The 21,802-nt window shown below is 39.0% G+C and overlaps 1 protein-coding gene across 1 annotated transcript; it reads right to left on the minus strand.

Moving 5' to 3' along the window:
* Window positions 1-235: 235 nt before the first annotated feature.
* Window positions 236-21,527, minus strand: mosmoa (modulator of smoothened a). Its single transcript, XM_067477521.1, has 3 exons — window positions 20,547-21,527; window positions 11,217-11,429; window positions 236-4,920 (listed from the first exon to the last, which is right to left on the minus strand). The coding sequence occupies exons 1-3, from the start codon at window positions 20,650-20,652 to the stop codon at window positions 4,736-4,738; spliced, it is 504 nt and encodes a 167-aa protein (XP_067333622.1). The 5' UTR covers window positions 20,653-21,527; the 3' UTR covers window positions 236-4,735.
* Between the last annotated feature and the right edge of the window lie 275 nt (window positions 21,528-21,802).

Consider the following 21,802-nt stretch of genomic DNA (forward strand, 5'->3'; position numbering starts at 1 on the left):
TGTTATCTGCCAAGCTCACATACCACCACCCGAAATCCTAAATACAAACATCGCTCATGCTGAACTCCGCAAGAACCAAGTTACCCAGCAAGTTACCCAGAGGCTAATGGAGGTGCAGCTCTGAGAGGACATCTGCTGTCTTATCTTCAGCTGCTTGCAAACCCTGAGAAAATGACAAATAAAATGGACTCGTCCAGCTGAATGCATGACACATAGGAATCAAAAGACAAATCTGTGATGGGTTTGTTTAAGAATTTAATTGAATTGAACACAGCCCTCAGACCTGTTTGTTATGGAAGATGTGAGTATCCTGAGTTTGACAGGTTCTCAGTTTTGATTACTGTAGTTCTTTGTTACTGAAGATAAAGGGTATTACACTGTATTAAATCTGTTAGTAAATGATAATTGGAAGCAACTTAAGTTAAACCAATGAAGAGAGACAACTTAACATCAAAGATTATATTAGCTTGGCATTTACTTATTTGCTTCCTTGTTAAGAGCTGAGAAGATTTGTACCTTATTGTGGTCTATTTCGTGACAGGATGCAGTTACTTTCTGTTTGCCTGCTACAATCCTGGCAACAACAACTTTTCTTAAAGATTTCTGTGAAACAATCAAAATTGAACCTAGCATTTGCCTTTTGGGAGCCACACATTATTCCAGTGAGGATACCTACGTGTTATTTTAACCAATAAAACCAAAGGCTGCCCTATAAAACTCACTTAACTCTCCTGGGATGTAAAGTGTGTAAATTTAGGACAGAGCTTCTGAAGGTTAATATAGGGTCCACGAGCGATGAAACGAAAAGCAAGAAGCTGCCACAAGCACAGTTAAAAATAAATTCCGACTTTTTCAATCACAAATCAAAACACTTTTGGATTTTGGAACATAATTCCGTGAGCATATCTCCACTTTTTAAATTCACAAACTAACAATTTCCTCTAAGGCTACATTCACATTAGAGGCCATGCTTTTTTCAGCTCTGGTGTTAACCCTATTGCTGTGCTGAACTGACACACATGCACAAATTTAACGGAAATGGGAGCCACGTGTATATAAAAAGTTAACTGTCAATCCTAAATCCTACTGCTCCATTAGATCTACATTCTAGACTGGTTTGAACAGAAGCTTCTCCATAAATGTGCAACAAATCTGATAATTCCTCACGTCCCTTTACACCTGTCTGTGTTGTTGAGCTCTGGTTTTTATTTTTTACTGCAAAGCGAGTTGCCGACACCGTTGACAGCAGGCATTAGAAAGAAAAAAAATACACAAATTGACAGTGGTTGCATTGTTAGAGATCAGATATAAGACCACATATAGGTACGATTCAAAAAAATCCAGGAAATTCTTGTTGCAGACAATGATGTCAGACAACCAACTTCGGTATGTAATGTGAATGTTACGCAATTGGAGGCAGAAACAAAGGTCAGGGGGATCGGAGCTTGAATCATGGGGGTTATGTGATGCACATCTTAACCACTTGAGTACCACATGACCCTGTGAGTTAAAAATTGTGTCTGTATTGTATAACAGGAGGAACCATGTTGATTTTGAGAATTAATACCTTAACAAGAATTACCCTGATTACATTGTCTTCTAATTAAATTCTCACATCACACCCTGATAAATATGCCAAAAAAAAAACAAAAAACATACAGATTGTGTCAGAGTCACACACACCCATTTTTTCTTTTTATTCAGTGATAAATAATTTCCTATTATCATAGGCTTTATGTGTAGACATCCGATCAAGGCAAGAGACAAATTAGAGGGCACACATTGCCACCATTAGAAAATAATAGCAGAAACAAAAACAATGAGGTAAGAAGTTTTTTCTTTTTTTAATACATCTGTGGTGCTTCTATTTCTGTAACTTATACTGTTGGATGCACAGTGCTTCCTAATACAGAAATCCTGCCCTCTGTGTCTGTACATTATGAAAAAAAAAAACAGTTCATGGCACAAAACTGATCCAACCAACCAAGACAGGGCACTGCAGAGTGTATACATATCATCAGGTCAAGAGTAAGAAAAGCTGAGCAGGAAACAGAAATACAAAACTACTAGCTTCGGGGCTCCGTGATGGATTCAAAACACACACACACACGGAAGGAGATTAGTGTCAGTGTTCATGTTGTGTTCAGTGTTCAAGTGTGACGTATACAATAAGAGCATATATGTGATGAAGAACCAAAACGATTATTTGATCAAATGGTAGATTTTGATAATTACGTTGCTGCTTCTGATGGTTTATGCAATGCTTCATGCATTGAATTCAATTGTACATCTGTGGCTTATCTGTTTTGTGAAAACTGAGAACAACTTAGTTGAGACATGGCTCTGTTAAGGATAATCCAAACTTATTTCCAGAGAGGGAAGACATGCGAGCAATATGTAAATTTAATAAAGGGTGAATGAACACAGAATTTGCAGTGCTGCGCATAGATGATGCATTTTTGCTGCAAGCCCATCCAGAGAAAGAAACTCTGAAGGAAACTCTCACCTATCAGTCTGCTACCTGGATTTGCTGTAAACCTCTGCTGTTGTTACAATGATTAAAAACAATTCAATTTCACATCATTTTCATACTTAAATCTTAAATGCTTGATTAAAAAATGTGAAAGAATAGAAAAAATGCACAGAAATGCTGCAGCTTTTACAGCACTTTAAAGTAAACCTCTAAAATGCACCTGCACATGACCTAAAACTCTGGTCAAATTATGCCAATTCAGAGCATTTTGTGCAATGTTTGAAGGTTTCCATTTATTTTATTTATTTCTTTATTTTCTCAATGAAGCATTTTGGATTAAAGAAACGTGTCAGTCTGTCTGTAGCACAAATGAATAAACTAATCCCAGTTGCACAATGACTGACACTGAGAATGAGCAGAGGCAAAGTATTTGTTTGTTTTATTGCCTGTATAGGGGTTGATACAAGTATGAATAATTTAAAGAAATTACCAAATTACCATAATTTGTTTGCCCTAGTTCTGTCTGAACAGAGGCCACAGGGTTGGAATTTCAAAAGAATTGCTTCTGATGAAGTCCGATGAATATTTAATTGTACCAAGCTATAATTTTTCAAAATGAAAGTATTCTGAAATTATGTTTGTAATATAATGTTTTGGAATTGTTGTCATAAATATCTAAAAATAAAAATGGCATTTTATAAAACAAATTTTAGATGAATATAATGTTATCAGAAAATGTCATGTTGATGATGCCAATGTCAGTTGATGCCAAATACAATACAATACGTGTGTGTGTGTGTGTGTGTGTGTGTGTGTGTGTGTGTGTGTGTTTCATTCACGGGCCTCATGAGCAGCACACTGAGGCACAGCCCCATGCAAGGACCGGACCTGCAGTCCCAGTGCCTTCACTGTTATAGAAAACAAGACCAAAAAAAAAAAAAAAACCAAAAAAAAGCTCCTGGCTCGCTTTATTCATGTCCATAAAGGAGAATACCACCAAATATCAGCATTTACAAGTGTTATTTTCACACTTTAAATAACTTTGTTTTCTATTTATAAAAGTCAGTAATGTCAGCTATATATGCATTGATCTTGAATCCTTCAAAATTTAACACTGCCAAGATGTACATCTATGAAAAATACTTTGAAAACTGTGCTTGTGGCTGTACTTAACACGGTTAAGATTATTTATACAGATACAAGATGTGTGTTCATGTTCAGATGAATACTCTAAACTCACAGTATACTATTGGCAAAAAATGTGCATCAGTGTCATGGGTTTAGATTAGCAAAAAAGCTGTCTATGCTCATTAATATTTTATTGCTATTTTCTTGTCTACATAAATAACTTTATGCAAGGTCTTACATTAGGTGGCATTCTCCTTCATGGCATTTGACCTCCCATTCTGCAGTCTGCAGATGTCACCCCTCCTTGCTACCTGCTCCAGAGCTAGAGCTGGTTAGAGACAAAGAGGCAGTACATCTGCACCTTCCTCTCGTGCACAGCAGCCCATGTGCTGCGGCCCAGACAGCTGGGCTCACAGGTGCTCTCCCCAGCCACACACCTGGGGCCGTGTGATGCGAAAGGGAAAAATAAACCCTGCTCTAAAGCCAAGCTGGCAGAAAAAAAAATTAACCCAATATTCCTCAAGGGTTCATCTCAGTGAACCTCAATTACACTCAAACTACTTCAGTGGAAGGTCAGCGAGGGGCACAAGAAACAAAACAGAACACAAAATGTACAACAACAGAAAAACACACAACTGAAATAGCCAAGAGAAGCCAAAAATAGCAACTGGAGCGGTCGTGACGGTGCAGATTTGTGCTGAGGGCAGCGGGAAGGGCGGCTGGGAGTCAAGTCGAGGAGTGGCTGTAGTGGTCCTCAAGAAATTTGCGCCAGCATTGTGGCCAAGGTTGCCATGACAGCAGCACATTAAGCACCCTTTCCGATAGAACAACAACAGAGAGACGGCCATAATTTAAAATCAACAGTGGCAGGGTGCTGCCTCAGCTGCTCTCTGTCACACTGCTCCACCCCTTTGGGTCCATGTCCTCCTTTAGTGTTTTGTTCGTTTGTTCGTTTTCATCTTTTAGTAGTTAGGTACTCCATGGTGCTGCGGTCCCTTGACAGATAAAGGACTTCCCTGTTTCAGGCTTCTGATCAGAGTTTGTATTAGAATTTCAGTCTTTGTGTGTTTTTGCAAATCCCATACATTTTTCAGAGCCTCTTGTTTCAGTTCAGAGGCGGCCAGGGTTGAGACCTCAGCCTGGGAGGCAAACTTTCCCAGCAAACAGCAGTCCAACTATGGTGAAGAAGATGGAGAGAACAAACAGCACGTATGAGGAGCCGACCACCGTGTTGTTGGGCAGCTTGTATGGCTGGCCCCCCACCTCATTGATATAGAAGCCTATGGGGAAGATCAGTGCTGCCATGCAGAACAGGATCACTGAAGGAAAGGAGATAAAGAATGTGTTAGTACTGTGAGGATTATATAAGGATACTACATTTTAGTGTTTTTAGAATACAAAGACTTAAGAAGAAAAAACAAACAGGCTACCACTTTAAGTCCCTTTATTGAGTAGCAGTTAAACATTTAACCATTGTTCATATTTTTAAAAAGCACTAATTAGAGCCATAACAAGTTAATCAGCAGGAAGTTAATAAACAATCACTCTGGTAACAGTATATTTGCATTTTTTCAATGCAAAAATGTTAAATATTTACTTTTAAGATAATAATGAAATCAGTAGCTTTGGGTTTTGGCTGTTGGCCTAACTAAACAAGATTTTTTGCTGACCATTGCACATTTGTCTTGCATTCTATGAGAAAAAGAAAAAAAAAATCTGTTTTCAATAATGAATGTATCCATCAACAACTATAGTCTAAGTATTCTGTAGAAACCAATAAGTAGAGGCTGGTGTATAAGCAGAGAATAAATGACTATATTAATACACAAGTAATTTTTATTACAGCGTAAATACTGTTTGCTGACTATGGCTGAGACAAGTAATTGATAAAACTGAAAAAGAAAAACTTAAAATAAGTGTTAGTTGCAACTAACACTTCAGAAATACTATACATTAATAAACACACTCGTCTGCTCACAAAGACATTGCCCATTATACTGTGAAACAAAGCATTTCTTAAATATTCATGTAATGCTCATAAAAAAACAAATAGAAGGACAGAAGTCTGACCAAAGAAATTATTTTTAGACTTTGTTTTCCATACTACATGCAGAAAATTAAGCATTCAACTTCACAAAAAGCATAGGCTGCTCAAACAGAATACAATTTTAGCAAATGTATTACGGAAAAACAACAGAGTATAATATGGCTTCAGTCCTTAGGAGTCTACCACAGTTTTGGAAAACTTTTGATTTTACCATAATGTACCACATTAAAAGATGTGATAGCAGTCCAAGCAATGTATTCAAGTTGTTCATCCAGAACAATTCAAGCAGAATATAATTTTATCTCCCAGACTGTTTGCTGTTGTTGCAACAGTGTCCTCATTAGAAAAGGGAATTTTTTTTCTTAAAGACTTCTAGATAATCAGTAGCTAATGGCAAATCCAACCTTTCATATTACACCAAGGTCTGCCATCAGAACTAGAGCTGTAACTTTCTACAATCAACAGCCAGTTTAATTGCCTATTGCTTAATACGTATGAAGCTTCAAACAAAAGCCCCTTTCACACATGCACTAGAACCTTGACATTCTCCGGATTTTGTCCGGAAGGACCATATGTGAGAACGCAAAAGCCCAGTGAGACGCTCCCGACATTAACCGGGCTTCATCCTATTACAAATTACATATTACAGTATGTGTGTGAGCCTGTGCGTGCAGCACGCTGCTTTGTGTCTAATAATAGGCAGAATTTAAAACAAGCAGCAGTAGGAGCTGCAAGTTCACCTGTGATTCATTAACATGAAGGGTTAAAGCCATAGCATGCACGTGATGTTTGAACACTTAGATTTTATCAATGGTTACAGCCTGAAGAGCTTAAAAGGATCCAATTAGAAATAAGATCTCAAAAATAGAAAAGAAGGAACAATAGATATAATTGTGTGCACCACACAAGTATTCCCAGTTTTATCTGAGGATCCTTTGAGTGGCCCTACCCCAAGGGTGGACTCCAGATGTGTTTAGACCATAAATATGCACCTCCGCTGCAAAAACTTGGTGTTTCAATACAATATGGTCCTATGCTATTCAAATCAACACTTGAGCTCAATAAATGAAAATATTTTTGGCAGCACTTGAACATTAATTCACAGTAACCATCGGGTAGAGGAAAAAAGTACTGATAGCACATTTACATTAACATCATGGTGCATTATTACAAAGCTATTTTAAATATGTGTTGTTTGTTTGAACCAAGTGAAACAGATTTATTTTTGGGAGAGAAGGGTGATGCAGCAATAATTCTGAAGCTCCTCCAGCAACAACTATCAACAGTAAACCAACATTCACCAAAGCTACAAATATGCTCTCTTCATTTGTCCCCTCAGGGATGTTTATAAAATAAACTTCAGAGACATTTTATCTGCATGGTGTCAACACATGCATACAGCAAACCTGTTTGACTCAGTTCACTTTCTGCATGTGGTTTCCCAAATGTAAATATATACAGGAAACTCACTTTCCATAATCATGATATGGGATTAGAGACCTGTCAACTCCTCCACCATGCTAGAACATGAAGGGCAGTTTAAAAATGTTCAAATCAATGTAGCAAGGCCAGAGATATCATTTTGACTGCATGCTTTCCGCTCACTTATAAACATTATAAATCAATGGAACTCAAAGATGTAGGAGGGTTGTGCTACTACTGGCTAAAGTAGCTGCTAGGCTCTAGCAGAAATTTGGACCAGTGTACAGATGTCTGAAAAGTTCACTTGACCTAAACCCTCAGAATGTAATTTTATTTTGAATTTAAAAGTGAATGAACACAACACAAAAAGGACAATGAAAAGGACTTCCACAGGTAAAATATCAGTGAGATAGCACATAGCTGCATATCATTGAATTAAAAAAGTCCCATGTTCCACAACAAAAACACATTTGTACTAAAAGCGTATCTGCAGCATCCAGCATCATTAATACAGAGAGTCATTGCTTATGGCTTGCATGTTCACATCTACTTACAGTAAACACATCTGGTTTTGTGCATGTGAACATATTGACTAATGAGCTCTAAAATCTTAATCTAACCCAGTGGGATCAATTATCTTGGTGTTGCTGACCACATGCTGGGAGCCATAACATTTCTAACAGACACCGCTGTGAAAAAAGGGAGTATGATGTGATGTTCTTATTAGCAGCTGTAGAGTACAGGAGAGGTCAGGGGTGAAGTCATTATGCAGCGTTATAATACAGTCGGGGAAGTAGGTGTGTGTGAATGAATAATAAGGGTTGGCACTAATTAGACAGGCGCTCCACTTATGTCACGCGCAGTGACGTTGCACAGCAAAGCCAACTGTGACTTCTGTGAATGACAGATGAATGGCTGTGAAATTGCTTTATCTAAAAATAACTCGTTATTCAAAGTTAAAAGCACAATCGCCACTTCTTCTGCTGTAAGCCAGCATTTGTTGCAAACTGGGAAAACGCATCCACAAAACAGCTTTGTGCACTGTGCGCTACATAAACTCTAAACGCGAGCTACCTTGATTTTAAGCATAATTTCAAGTACCCTAGCATAGATCACAATAGCGAACTGAGCTGTGTTTATTAATATTAGTTCCCGTAACAGTGTGTGGTGACAGCTCCTTAAGTCATTTCAGATAAAAATTTTCCACTCTATTGTGCCAATTTGGGGGGGGGGCCCTGGTGGCTCAATGGGTAGAGCATCGGGTTGGAATACAGAAGCAGCGGCATCGAATCCCACCCTACCAGTTGTGGCCCTGCCCAACATTGGTGCTGCTCCTGAGCCTGGATAAAAAAAAAAAATGTGTGGGTTGTGGCAGGAAGGGCATCTGGTGTAAAAACACATGCCAAATCAACATGCGGAAGACGCCTCGCTGGGGCGACCCCTGAAGAGACAAGCCGAAAGCCGTTGATCATTTGGTGCCAATTTACAGAGCTGCTTGGAACCTGAGGGACGACGTTTCCTGGTCTCTCACTTACTTTTGTTGCCTTTAATACTTTTGTTTGCTACAATGGTGTCATGCAGCTATAGCAGTCTGCAGTAGTACTGAAATGTGTATACTTGGAATAAAGGAGTGTCTTCTGTCACATTTACAGTACTGTGTGCCCTCTGTAGCCATCTAAAATTCACTCCAGACAAAAGGTTTTCTAAGGGATGGGTGGCATAGACAAAATCCATCAATGTGAAAGATTTAAAATACTTTTTAGAAGTAGTCCATAAAAGCCAATAAGATGCATTTTCTCTGTGTGTGTTTTGGGGTGGGGGGGGTTGCTAAAGCAGAGCCAGAAATCTGTGGCTCAGCATTATTCCTGCAAGCTTCAGCCGGCAAGTTAATTGAAGTGCACCTCATGGTCCACTGCTTCTCTTTTAGTGCCTAAACCCTTGACGTACCATGCCTTGCTTACTTACTGCTGGTGAAACAACACTAGAACTATATTGATATAATTTTATTTATTATGCAGAGAAAAGCTTTTACAGTGAAATATATTTTTAAAACTCTGAAAAATATTTTCAGAGTTTTAGATCCACACTGGAACTTAATGAACAACCGTAAAACTAGTAGTTCTAAAATCATTTTTCACGTAATCAGACTGTATTGTTTTTTGCCTTCTTATCTGTGCTGAGTATGTTTAAACTCTACTTCTTTTTTTACTACCTTGAACATTTCTATAGTAATGTAATTATGATGATTTGCACAGTTTTAAAAGGTGCCTGTGTTGTTTTTCATCTATTTTGGGTTCCTTGCAGCTTTGTACTTGGTTAAATGGGCAAAATGCAAAGTCAGACATAAAGTTGTGTTTGTGCTGAAAAGGACAGTTTGTGAAAAAAAGGAATGCAAAGAAAAGTCAGCAAACCGCAGAGAAATAATTACCTCATTTATTTTGTGCAGTTACTGTTAACATATTGTCTATGTACTTAATGTACTTTATTTAGCATTACGGCACTACTCCACCCCTATACATGACCCTCAAACCTTGAGAAAACACTGCTGGTGTGTGTATAAAGACACAGAGGCCGGTCTGTACGGGTCATACAAAGCTGTCCATTCAGGTGCTAGTGGCCTACAGCCAGTTACACTAGAGACTCCCCACCTCCTCTCAACCTTCATCACCTGTTTGCCTCGAATGAACCACCCCTGTTTCCTTGCTACCAGCTTCACTTTATTCTTCCTCCCTCTCTTTTCATTTGGGTCTTTACATTGGCATCCAGCTCTCATGTACTAACACCATCAGCAGCCCTTGGCCTCAACAAACATGATATTTCTCTCAACTCTTCTTAAGTCCCTACTGGTTTCCTCACTTAACCTCTCACCGTCCTCCCCTAACAGCAAAGAGGCATTTGCCATCACAGCTCAGCCTGGTCACTGTTTTGCTTCTTTCCTCCCCTTGAGAGAAACTTTTGAGGTAAAAGAGGATGTCAGAAAGATGCTCAGTCAGCTAATGGGGTCCCAACACTGGAAAAGTGATGCTTGTTTCTTCTCTCTCATACCTCAAAGCAGTTTTTCGCCTCTAGTCTTGTTTCCTCATTTGTAATAATCATCATCATCATGCTTTGAACAAGTTGTATAAGGAGAAAATCTGTACTAAAAATATACCTCGTTTAACATGGCAAACAGAAGCTTAGCAGGGGACAAAGGTGACAATGGCTCCCAGTTGCCATGGCAACTTCCTTACTTTTCTTTGAGTGTGATGGTTAAACAATGATTCAACACCTTTCTAATTTAGCTTGTGACACATATTTGTGCTTAGCAGACAGACAGTTTGTGGAGGGGGTCTGTAAGCGCTTAGGTAAAGTTACAAAATTAATTATGAGTTTCCATTAGGTTGGACGGACAAAAAGTTCAAAACAAAGAATTCACTTAGTCATGAAAAATGCAAACAGCTTTCAAACAATAAAACAGTGCAGACCGTTGTGGCTTCACATGCCACGGCTTTATCTGTATGTGCTCCAGGCTGTCTTTTCCTTCAATTAAATGACCAGTCAAATTTCCCCCACTTCCCACACAGCCTGACGAAAGCAACCCAGCCACAGTGTACAGAACAGATGCAGAGTTATTACTGAGTACTGGAAGTGCATCTATACAGGAAAAAATGAATAAAAAATGTAGTCAACATTCAAGGGGAGAATGCACGAGAGAAACACTGAGGTACACAAGCCACCCACTTGACAAGCTGCATTACTCAATAAATAAGCTTAGGGAGCAAAAGGAGTCATCAAGCATGCAAAAAAATAAAACACTCACAAATGTGCAAGTGCAACGAAACTCTCACACACCTACACACAGGTCCTCGTGTCACTGTCAGAAACAGAGTCCTGTGTAATGCTTTGGATGTTTTTACATCTACAAATGCAAATTAGCAGTGCATATCTAAACTAAAACCAATTTTTAAAACCAATTTAACATCAGTACTTGTGCTTTTTATCATATTCTGCCCTAAATCTACTGTGTCTGTATGCCTTAACGTAGCTTAAAAAGGTCCCACCAGATGTGCTAGTTAAACTAAGAAAAAAGTGAAAACAGTCCAGAGGAAAAGTGCTGACACCAAATCTAGAAAATCTATACTTATATTCATCTTTTAATTCACTTACTGCCAGTGAAGGCAATCCAGCGGGCATATTTGGTGGCTTCTCTGCGCCAGTGTGATGCCACCAGAAGTCCACAGGTGACTGTGAGGGAGATGATGCCCATGATAATAAAGAAAAGTGTAGTGACCCATTCTGGAGGCAGTCGGGGTGGAATACAAGTCCGGTCTCTTCCGTGAATGGTCTGACATTGCCGAACTAGACCGACTGTAAGAGCACCTGCGGAAATAAGAGTGAATAATCACAAGATGTCCATTTTGATTATTATTTATTCATCATTCAAGAAGCCAAAAGGGTCAGCATAATGTCAGTGAAACAAAGCTTATTCTCTAAAAAGATTTGCTTGCCTTGTACCTTACTTGTTAGTCACTTTAGATAAAAGTGTCTTCTACATGACTAAATGTAAATGTAAAAATATCAAACATTTGGATGTTGTAATACATGTAATCTATCCTACATTTATCAAATTCACAAACTTTAAATGAAAAAAAAGTTTGTCCTTAAATAGGGTAAAAAAAAGTCAGTCAGAAGATAAACTATAGGGATTATGCATGGATAATTAGAATTACCAACCAGGACTGCAGCTATCGAGGACAACTTTGCATACATTAAAATATAAACTTGCAACCAAAAAGCCTATGTAAATTTTCAGCATAGAGCTGAACACTGGATTAATTGATCTAAAACTCAGACCTCACAAACTAAATGTCTGAGCGAGGAGGTGGAAAACAATTTCAAATGGAGAAGAAAAAAAAAAAACAACCTAAAAAAGCAAAAAGTGAGTGTCATGCTGAAGACAAAGCCTAAAAGAGAGATTGATTTTTGCCTAAATCAAAAATAAAGGAATATTAAATAAGGAGGAATGGAAAAAGACAACAAGAAGCTCTTTTAATTTGTCACCAATGCTGTGCCTGCTAGGAGTGAGAAGCTGGGGGAAGCTTGCTTACTTCCCATTGCTGCATTATGCTCATGGCCAACATTTCTTCTTGCACTTGCTGCACAAATCTTGCCAATTACTGAAATTACTCCCCCGCAATGTCACTCACTTAATCCTGTCAGAATTTGCAATAATGTGAGACAAAGCCGTTTTAAATCTATATACTGTAACCTAGTAAATACTCTATGTCTAAGCCTACCATACCTTACCAAAGCCACATACCATAGGTGGTTACCTGCCACACCAAATCCACCAATATCTCAGTCCTCCTGAATCAAAATGTCTAGGATCTTTTAGTGTACACGTTTGTGCATCTGCTTTCACAAACCAAAACGTCAATGATCCGACTGGATTCATACCTCATGAGCCACTACTCAAATGAGGCTAGTACTCAGAGCTGGAACATGCTCTACTAGTGCAGCCACTCTGGGTGGATGCCATTCAATCAAGAGTGCACCCTGAATTGGAATTTCTACCAGAGTAAGCAAAACCCTGTCACATCACTCAGGACTCAGCTGATCACAGGTCTCCATCAGAGAACGGTGGACAGGAGGTCTTTATTTCAAACATATGTGGGGATGTGGTTTCTTGGATGGCAGGTGAGCTGTCCATATGTGAACAAATACAACACTTTTAGGCTCTGTTGAGTCAGACAATAGAAATATGTGTAATGTAGCCATGTCTATAATTTTAGAACGGCTATATACTATGTGTATATGTACAAAGGCTCCAACAAAAGCCTTGAATGTTTGTCCAGCAAAAAAAGTTTAACCTGGCTCTATTTTAATTTTTGGTAATTCAACATGATTTGGTGTTTTTAGATTTGTGCACAAGGGTTTATCTGCATAGAACTGCAGAAACCTTTGCGTGTAATTTTGGAGATGCACACCCTCAACCATGTGTGCACAACATGAACAAAACTAGGAGCAACACATAGAAAAACTCTTTACAAGCTTTAAATATATTCCAATTATCTTTATAAAACAACAAAAACTATTGTGTGTAGCTGAACTAATGCTAGTGCATTCAAATGATCTCAAAATAATACAAAAGCATTTCCTCATGTTTGAGGAAAGACGAAAAAAGAGAAATTAACAACAAGTAAATGTTCATTCTACTGACCACAACTTAACACATTCACTGAAAAGGAAAGCCTGTGGGGGGCGACATCATAAAAGGTCAACCGTGGCTTAGTAGGTGGGAGGACATGTACCTGAGACAAGTATGCAAGCTGGAATTTCAGAGGGTTGAGCTTGTTAGTCGGTTTGTCATGCACCCAAATCCAGACATTTTACTCAGCTGTTATTAGATTTGTATATTTACTGAATGAATATAAACAATCCTATTGAAAAATTGAAACAGTTAAGGCATGACTTGTGTGAAAGAGGTGTTCTTGTTGCCTTGAGGGCGTGGTGAGCTGTACTGGTTGTTCAGAGGAAATCCTGTAGCTTTTATAGCAGCCAGTGAAAGCTCGGCTTTTATGGCAACAAATAAACATACATTCAGCCCTTCCGAACACAGACAAACAATGCCAGTACGATAGGAGTCTGCAGATGTTGAAGCATGTATGAAAGTGCAGACCTGAGGGTTTTCTGGACATTTTCTGTGAGAGGCAAAATATAACATAAGATAAATAATACTTCCAACTCTTAGACCCCACACATACAGTAATGTAGTATTGAAGTCAGGACCCAGATTCTATTGTAGACAAGGAACACCTTGTCTACAGTGTCACTTTATCCACCTTGTTGCTGTGGCAATACAACTTTCATTAATTTTTAAGAACGACAAAAATGCCACCTCAGTGGCTCACAAGCTTACTCAGCCCGTTTCTGTAGTGTGACCACCCCTACTGAGCAACCTTGAACAAATTTAAAAAATAGAAGAAGAAAGTAGGGACTGGTGCTGGGAAGTTTAATAGCTGCAATTAATGGCACTAGTTTATAACCCTAGATGGCCTCCTGCTGTTTCACTGGCTCTCAGTGGAATTCCTCTCCTACAGCAGACAGGCACGATATGGTACATAAATAAAAGGTAAACAACTAAACAAGCAGGACGACAGAAACAGCTCCAGTTAAAGGCCGAGTCAAACAATGTGATGTGTTTATGATACTTATTTTTTACTGTAACATGAGATTATCTACTTCAAATGATAACTCGTCAATCTGGGGTTGGCTCTGCAAGAATATGAGTGAGAAGGAATTAAAGTTGAAGTGACATTTATAAGGAAGACGTTTATGGTCTTTGTAGCAAATAAAAGATTGATATTACTTCTATATTATTCTATTAAATGTGAATCTAGAACTTGGCCCGGTCCATAATGTAATAAAATGTGTAAAAGATTCATAATTTTAGAGGGACTTATGTCCTGGACTACTTCTTGACTGAGAACAGTAACTTACATAAGGCTCCACTGCAGCTGGAGACTGACAAAGGAAAAAACAAAACATATATAACAAAACAAGTATAACCAATGTAAAACAGAATTTTTATTTTTACACTTTGTGCACAATTCAACAAATAAGATCTAAAAGGTTAAATAGTGAACTAGTGAGGAAAGAACACACCAGCAGTCTGGTAGAGTCATATTGCCCCTAACCAGGTAGCGATACATGCCCAGAACAATGATCTTCATTTCAAAACATCAGCGCATCTATCGCCCAGTTCTGAAAACCCATGTGGTCAAAGTTGGAGAAAGACAAGATCTGAAACAATATGTTTGAACATTCAGGCCCCCATTAAAGTAAATGGTCTGCAGCGCAGGTGTGCCCATACCCGCAGCCTGCTGAAAGATAAATTGGTAAAATGAATTATGTTTAGGTTACATAAATTTTCGCATGGTTTTCGTCTCTCATTTAGTGAAACAAATAGTCTAATTCTCCAATTTGAGCCACAGCTGACATAGCTTCCAAGCCCAACATACAGTTACCTTCCACTCAGCTCTATATTTGCTATGATCAAAATACTCCTCTCGCAATGTCTCAGAGAAAGTGAGAGAAATAAGGGCCACGTCTGCTCATCTTCAAGATGATGATGCTGTCTTTAGTGGAGCATGGGGGGCGCTGATGTTTCCAAGCTCTAGAGGGATGAGTCAAACAGGCCTCTGAACTGTGGTGGGCGTCAAGTAGGCAGGCTACAGTAGCCAACAGCTCCTTCTTCTGCCGCTGCTGCTAGAAGGCTTTACAGCGCCCACTTGCATTGAAGGGACACAAGAATATAGCTCTGAACGTTCCGAACTTGCATAGAAAGACACGCTAGACAAACCCATGCAAAATAAGAAACGCACCAACAAGGATGAAAACAGGCTTCATTCACCAGTGACCCAAAGATTTTTTTGGGGGGGATTGAAAATAGTCCAACGCCATTTCAGTAGAACCCCAGAATAAAAATAAAAACCCAAAGTATGCATAATATGGCCTCTTTATTTGCTGTAATTACCAAAAAATTAACCCCGTTTATTGTCAAGGACTCCAGAGTCAGCCTACTTTTTGCAGGGCATAGAGTGATGATTTAAGCATATGAGAGCCTCAGCTGCTTGTACTGTAATCAACCAAAATGAAATCTGCAGGTTTTAATTGCACATATTCCTGATGGACAAACTTTTCCAAACAAACCTGATAAAAAAAAAATTAAAAATCACTTTGCTTTTGAGAAAATGAAAACTACAGCAATATGCTCACACATTTTCTGGCAATGTATGCTATTAAATGACAGAAATGTGTTTTAGACAGCTTGCACAAATCTTGAATTGCCTAAGTGCATCCATTACTGCAAATAAATCTGCTTGAATAATATGTTGATATTAGAAACAAGAACCTTGAATGGAGGCTTACAACTCAGTCCTTCATACTTAGTATGAAGAAACCTACAACCTAATACTTAGGTAATAGTAAATTACATAGCCAGTATAGATAGTTTTAAACCCTATATCTACAAATAAATAAAAGGTAAAGCTGCTGTAGCTTTAACACTTGGGTGACCCACCCAAAAAGTGCCTCAGATGCAGTTTTATAGCTGCTTTTTTTGTGAGTTTCAGGTTTTACATTCAACATATCCACTAAAATGCCTTCACTGCAGGTTATTTATGTAGGCAGTACATCTTCTCTGCCAAAGGATTGGGAAAATCATCATGTATCCTTCTTCTATTCTGGATCGCTGCTGTGATTCCCGTCTTTCCCGGTCAGAACTGCAACTTGATGATATTGGCTTGGGCTTGTTCATTTCAATTCTAACAATGACACTGAAAGTCCTTGCACTTTGAAAGGAGATACCTAAAAAAAAAAAACAACCTACAGTAGCAGCTTGGTGTATTGTGTAAATAATTGGGTTTCTTGCATACTGCAATATGGTCACATCTATTGATGCAGCTCCTTAATAAAATAAATTAAGAATAAAATTTGACTGTATTACTACCCAACATTTACTGAATAGATTGAACTTTAGGGCACTTTAGGGATATCCATCAACAACGTATATCACAGTTTTATCCAGTAGCTCAGGGCATTTAAAAATCACTCTCAGAGTGATGTTATGTCAGAGAAGTACAATTTTTAACAGAAAATGTTTTTAATAAATCTACATGAAACGTTGCTACATGTGAAAATCTGTTGTCATCATTGCCATTGGAAATAGCAGTGTAAGAAGAGCAAGCCTGTACCTGGATGTGATTTAACAACTTTAAATTAAGTATGCGCAGAGGCTTTCTGTGCATGTTTCAGAGGCTATTCATGCTATAGAGAATGACATCCACTGTGGCGTATTTGCAGGAGGGCCTCATCAGCTGATCTGCAAGGAATCACACTTTGTATTCAACACCGCAAAAAAAAAAAAAAAAGTCTCAATCAACTTTAGCTGTTACTGCTTCAGGATATCACACAGAGATAGAGACAATGTCATGTATCCACATTCTATCTTTAGTTCGGGCGAAAGTGGTGCTACATCTCCTTTGTGAATGTTTCCATATATACAGGAGCTTGGCTTTTCCATTATTGGTGGACAACTACAAGAAACAGCAAACAGCAGTGCTAATTGGTTGCACATCTTGTTTACTTGTTATTGATTAGCTCACAAAAAAGCTTTCATCAAATCACTTGACCAAAATAGGAGTCCATAGCCCACACACTCCTTGAGCAAAGTCAGTTTACAATCAATGCTAACAGCTTAGGAGAGCATGGCTGTTTCTACACGTTCAGAGTCCAAAGACAAGACAATAAGCTTCTACAAAGGCAGGTTGTCTGGCAATAAATTGAATCTCCGATAAGACAACAAAACTAGAAATCAGACGCAGTGGTCTGGGTTGAACTGGGTTGCACTACTCTTGTAAATGACATAATCTGAACTAAAAACAACTAAAAGCAGAAGGAAGTTTACTATTTATAAAAATATAAATTATAAAAAATAATAATTATTAAAATAATAAGTTTCATACACATGTACACTTCAAACTAGAAAACAGAAAAAAAAAGGGGCAATTGGTGAAATCACCCTTCAAGTAACATGTTTACAATGGGCTTTGTCCTGGAGGGAGGCAATGTCCCTGTCACGAATACGTGTAACCAAGCTTCTGATTTGCTTACAAGGACACACGGGAAAGAAAAAGAGGTGCAGAAAGGGAAAGGCGTTCTTGAATAAAGAAAGAGCTCACACCACAGATAAATTTCAGTGTTTCCCCTATAATAGTACAAGCATGGCGTGACACTACACTAACACGACCCCCTGCCGTGCCTGCATTACAGCCATTTTTAAAAATCCAATATCATCCAATACACACTCATTTGGAAATAATCATTCACAAGTCTCTGTTAGGTGTCTCCCATCAGGTCTACTCCCTGCTTCAATCTGTTTCACTTCTTGACAGCTCTGGAAAGAAAAATGAGCAAACCCAGGGAAACAAGAGTGTGACCTGAGAATACCACTTTTAATGGATTTCATTTGCATTCTCTTCACCAATTCTTTACACAGGGTTCTTCAGGTTACGGTAAGTTCGAGATAAGTTTTCTTATGAAACACTGCAATTGTCTCATGTCTTTCATTTTAAATAAATTACAAATTATAATGTGTCAGTAATCAGTGTAAGTATAATAATTTAGCATAACTGATCATCAAAGAACCAATCTTCGTTGTAATAAAACTTGAGTAAACCCAAGATTTCTCATAATGCATTATATGGCCAAGAACAGTTAAAGACCCCAAAGTATAGACTGTGTTTTTAAATCAGACTACCTATGGTTGCTCCAGTTTTAATTTTTTGAACTCACCGATTTAAAACAAATGCTCAAATGATTTACTAAACTATGACTTCAGTTCAGTAGGTGAAAACTGACCTAGAGAACAGGATGCCAGGAGCACTTGGGAGCGTGTAGGTATCATTTCAATTAATGGGCCTCTTGCGGGAGAATTTTCATACAATGATGCCATGATGACATTTTTTACAATGCCAAGAAAAATTAGTCATGGACACTGCGTTTCAAAATGCTGAAAATAGTTTTCACCAACTTCAGATTATTAAAGTTTTAATATATTTCAAAAACTGGATTTGTCTATTTATTCATATATTTTCTTATTTATTTATTTAACTCAGTTTGCAATGTGAAACGAAGCTCCATTGTGTCTACCTCTCTCCCTACGCTGTCAGTCTGCATTGGCATGCACGTGTGGACACACAAACAAAAAATAAAATAGGAATAGGTTGTGAATATACAGTTAAAATCTGTAAGCCACGCTTCCAAAATAGGTCTGATGTAGACAGGAAACCTGATTAGTGCTGCATATATTCACAGATTTACAGTAACCAGGAGACTTAAGTGCATCTACCAACATCTTGCTTAGAAACCTAAATCTAATTATTATATATTCCTGAACACTGGCTGGCACTTTCAAGATAATGAGAAAAAGGTGGAAAAGAGATGTTTGTCAGTGGTCTCTCTCTTTCATTGCCCATTAGAGAAATCACATTACAAACATCAAAGAGAGAAAGCTAAACCTGTGAGGGCAAGAAAAAGCTGGCTGCTGTAAAACACCCACTCTATAACGGCACCCATACTCACCACAACAATGATTTAGCTTTCTCTATGTGCAGGTACACTTTCATGAATCTCACTGGACAGTCACGGTGTACTTAATGTGGGGCTGTAGTGCACTAATTTTAAATCACCTGAGCCATATGTTATGAACCATGTCTCCAATAGTCAAATTTAACTCAAGATTCATTTCTGCTTTCCAAATCAATCATTTCCACGAATTGAAGAAGACGCCATAATTTTATGCAACCCATTGTTACTTTTGTAGAAATTGCTTATTCTGTTGAGCTACTACACTATGAATGTTTATTGGTTGATGATGAACCCTCACTGACCCAGTTACTAAGCTGTCATCTGACAGGGAACAAAGACGAGCAGCTGTCTATCAATAACCTGAATGTGTTTCAGGACTGGCACAAATAATACAGAGGACCAACAGCAGGAGCTCCTCTGGGACACCACAAATAAACACACTTTGGTTACAGAAGTATTTCATGATTAAATTTAAAACACTTAAAATATCAAGCTGCCAGCAAGACATAGAACAATTACCATCATTGCTCAGATGAAGTCCCTTGACCAATTAGTCAGATGGCAGAAAATAAGTCGCAAATATTGACCATTTCCATTGTCAAGTAATCTCTTAAATTAGTTGGGGGCACAAAGTGTCATAATTCCCCTGAACAGCTTGATTTTGTGGCTAATAATTCAAAACAAAAGATCAAATTAACAATGACATAAAACAAAGAAAAGCTGAGTAATTTCTAAAAGGACAATGATTAAAATTCATATCACATCGCTGGACAATTGACTTCCTGATAGTTCGCTACTTGATTGATTTAGTCACATTTCAGAAATATTTCCAAGCAAAATTGACATTATTCCGAGTTTCTAGCTTCTCAAACGTGGCAAGTTGATTATTGTATTAACACTGAATATCATATATTGAATTATTATTATTATTATTGCGGATCAGATAAGAACAAGCATTTCAAGGCCATTACTCTCTCATCTGATAAACTCTTTTTTTAAATATTTTGACATTTTACAGACGAGAGCATTAAATCTAAAGTCATTAAAAATATCCATGAGCCCTATAAGTCGCAGAAATGGAAAGTGCTAATCAGTTATAAAATGATACCCCCGGTGGTGATCGGTGCATGAATAACAAACAAACACTGTGCTCTATGGAAAACAACAAAAAATGCCACTATAGATGAAATCCTAAACACACAATGGGGTATCTTTGTTTTGGAGATTACTACTGCTGCTGCTGCTATACGTAGAGACGGTGCATCTGAGACCGAGACAACAGATCCTACTCAAACACACAAAACATCACTGTAGTTTTCAGTCTGTGTAATGGCCTGTTCCACCTACCTGCTGATTCACCAGTGTTGATCCAGTCTGGGTTTGCAATACTGGCTATTGCAAAGATGTCTGCAGCCAGAAACAGGCACCCTGAAATGATCGTCAGTTTATCCATATCGCCAGCGTATGATGCGGTGAACGATGTGGGGAAATGTGGCGGTCTAAACGTGACCGCGAGTGTTGAGAGACACAGGGTGGGCTACTATCAGTCTAACCTCGCCCCCTTCAACAACAGGAGCCTGCTGTTGGGGTTCTGCTGTGCATTTTGCAGCAACGTTAGCTCCTTCGCGTCGCCCAGGCGAGAGCTTCCAGCTACAAAAGGCTCAAGTACGACGCACAAAAGCATCACATCTCAAACGCTCGCTGTAGTTCAGTGCGATCAAACTGTCGCTCCCTCAGCAGCGAAGCCCTGAACCGTTTCGGTTGCCTTACGGATCCGTTTAGCTGCAGCAGGCGCCGCCGCAGCAGCAGCATCGGGTACAGCTGCGGCTAGCAGAGAGCTAGCTAGTTCCCAGATTCGGGCTCGGTGAGCCGAGCTGCGGCCCAGAGGCTGCTCGACGGCCGAGACCGAGACTGCATTAGCATTTCAAGCTCACTGTTACTCAAACAGCGGTGCAGAAGAAGAAAAGCAAGCCCCCCTTAGTCCACAGTATCCTTGTTTTTAGCGAAGGTCTAACGTTACCCGTCAGGAAAACGAGAACCCATCACCCTCCGTTGCTTATTCGTGCCCGTTCTCCGTCTCCGCTGGAATAGCATCTGGTACTTTCAGTCCGTTAGCAAGCTTCGCCGCCTCTCCTTGCTCCCCGGGCCACGGTGATGAGTGAGCTCGCGTTTAACCCTGAGTGTCTCAGCCTTAAAAACGACGCGATAAGTCCCCGTGTGAACGGTAATGGTATTGTTGTGCTTTCCACCCGTATGTCCACCGTTAGCTCAGCCTCCGTTTCTGCCAAATGATATCAGGCGAACAAACACCCCCATGCAGCGTCACACACAAGTCAGAAGGGGGGGGGTCGCTTTCTTCTCGCGATAAGACGTATAGCCGGGGGGGGGGTCGTGTGGCCCAATGTTGGGTAGCCTTGAAATTGATTTAAGAAATTGTTGTTTCCTCTTTTTATTATTTTGTAAGAGCTTTTTGTCTTTTTCTCCTCTTTTCTGTTTCACCTCTTCGGACCACTCTTAAATTCTTCTATGCCATAAGCCATAACTTTTTATAATAAACTGCATTGAGGTGATATGGAAGGCAGGGGAGTTTTGTCTGATGTTTG

Source organism: Channa argus, chromosome 15 (genome assembly GCF_033026475.1).
Source record: "Channa argus isolate prfri chromosome 15, Channa argus male v1.0, whole genome shotgun sequence".
NCBI lineage: Eukaryota > Metazoa > Chordata > Actinopteri > Anabantiformes > Channidae > Channa > Channa argus.

Coding starts and splice junctions, on each gene's coding strand:
- mosmoa (XM_067477521.1), bottom strand. CDS start 20,652: ATGGATAAACTGACGATCATTTCAGGGTGCCTGTTTCTGGCTGCAGAC. Junction 11,430..20,546: donor CAACACTGGTGAATCAGCAG/GTAGGTGGAACA, acceptor TTATTTCCGCAG/GTGCTCTTACAGTCGGTCTA. Junction 4,921..11,216: donor CTGGATTGCCTTCACTGGCA/GTAAGTGAATTA, acceptor CCTTTCCTTCAG/TGATCCTGTTCTGCATGGCA.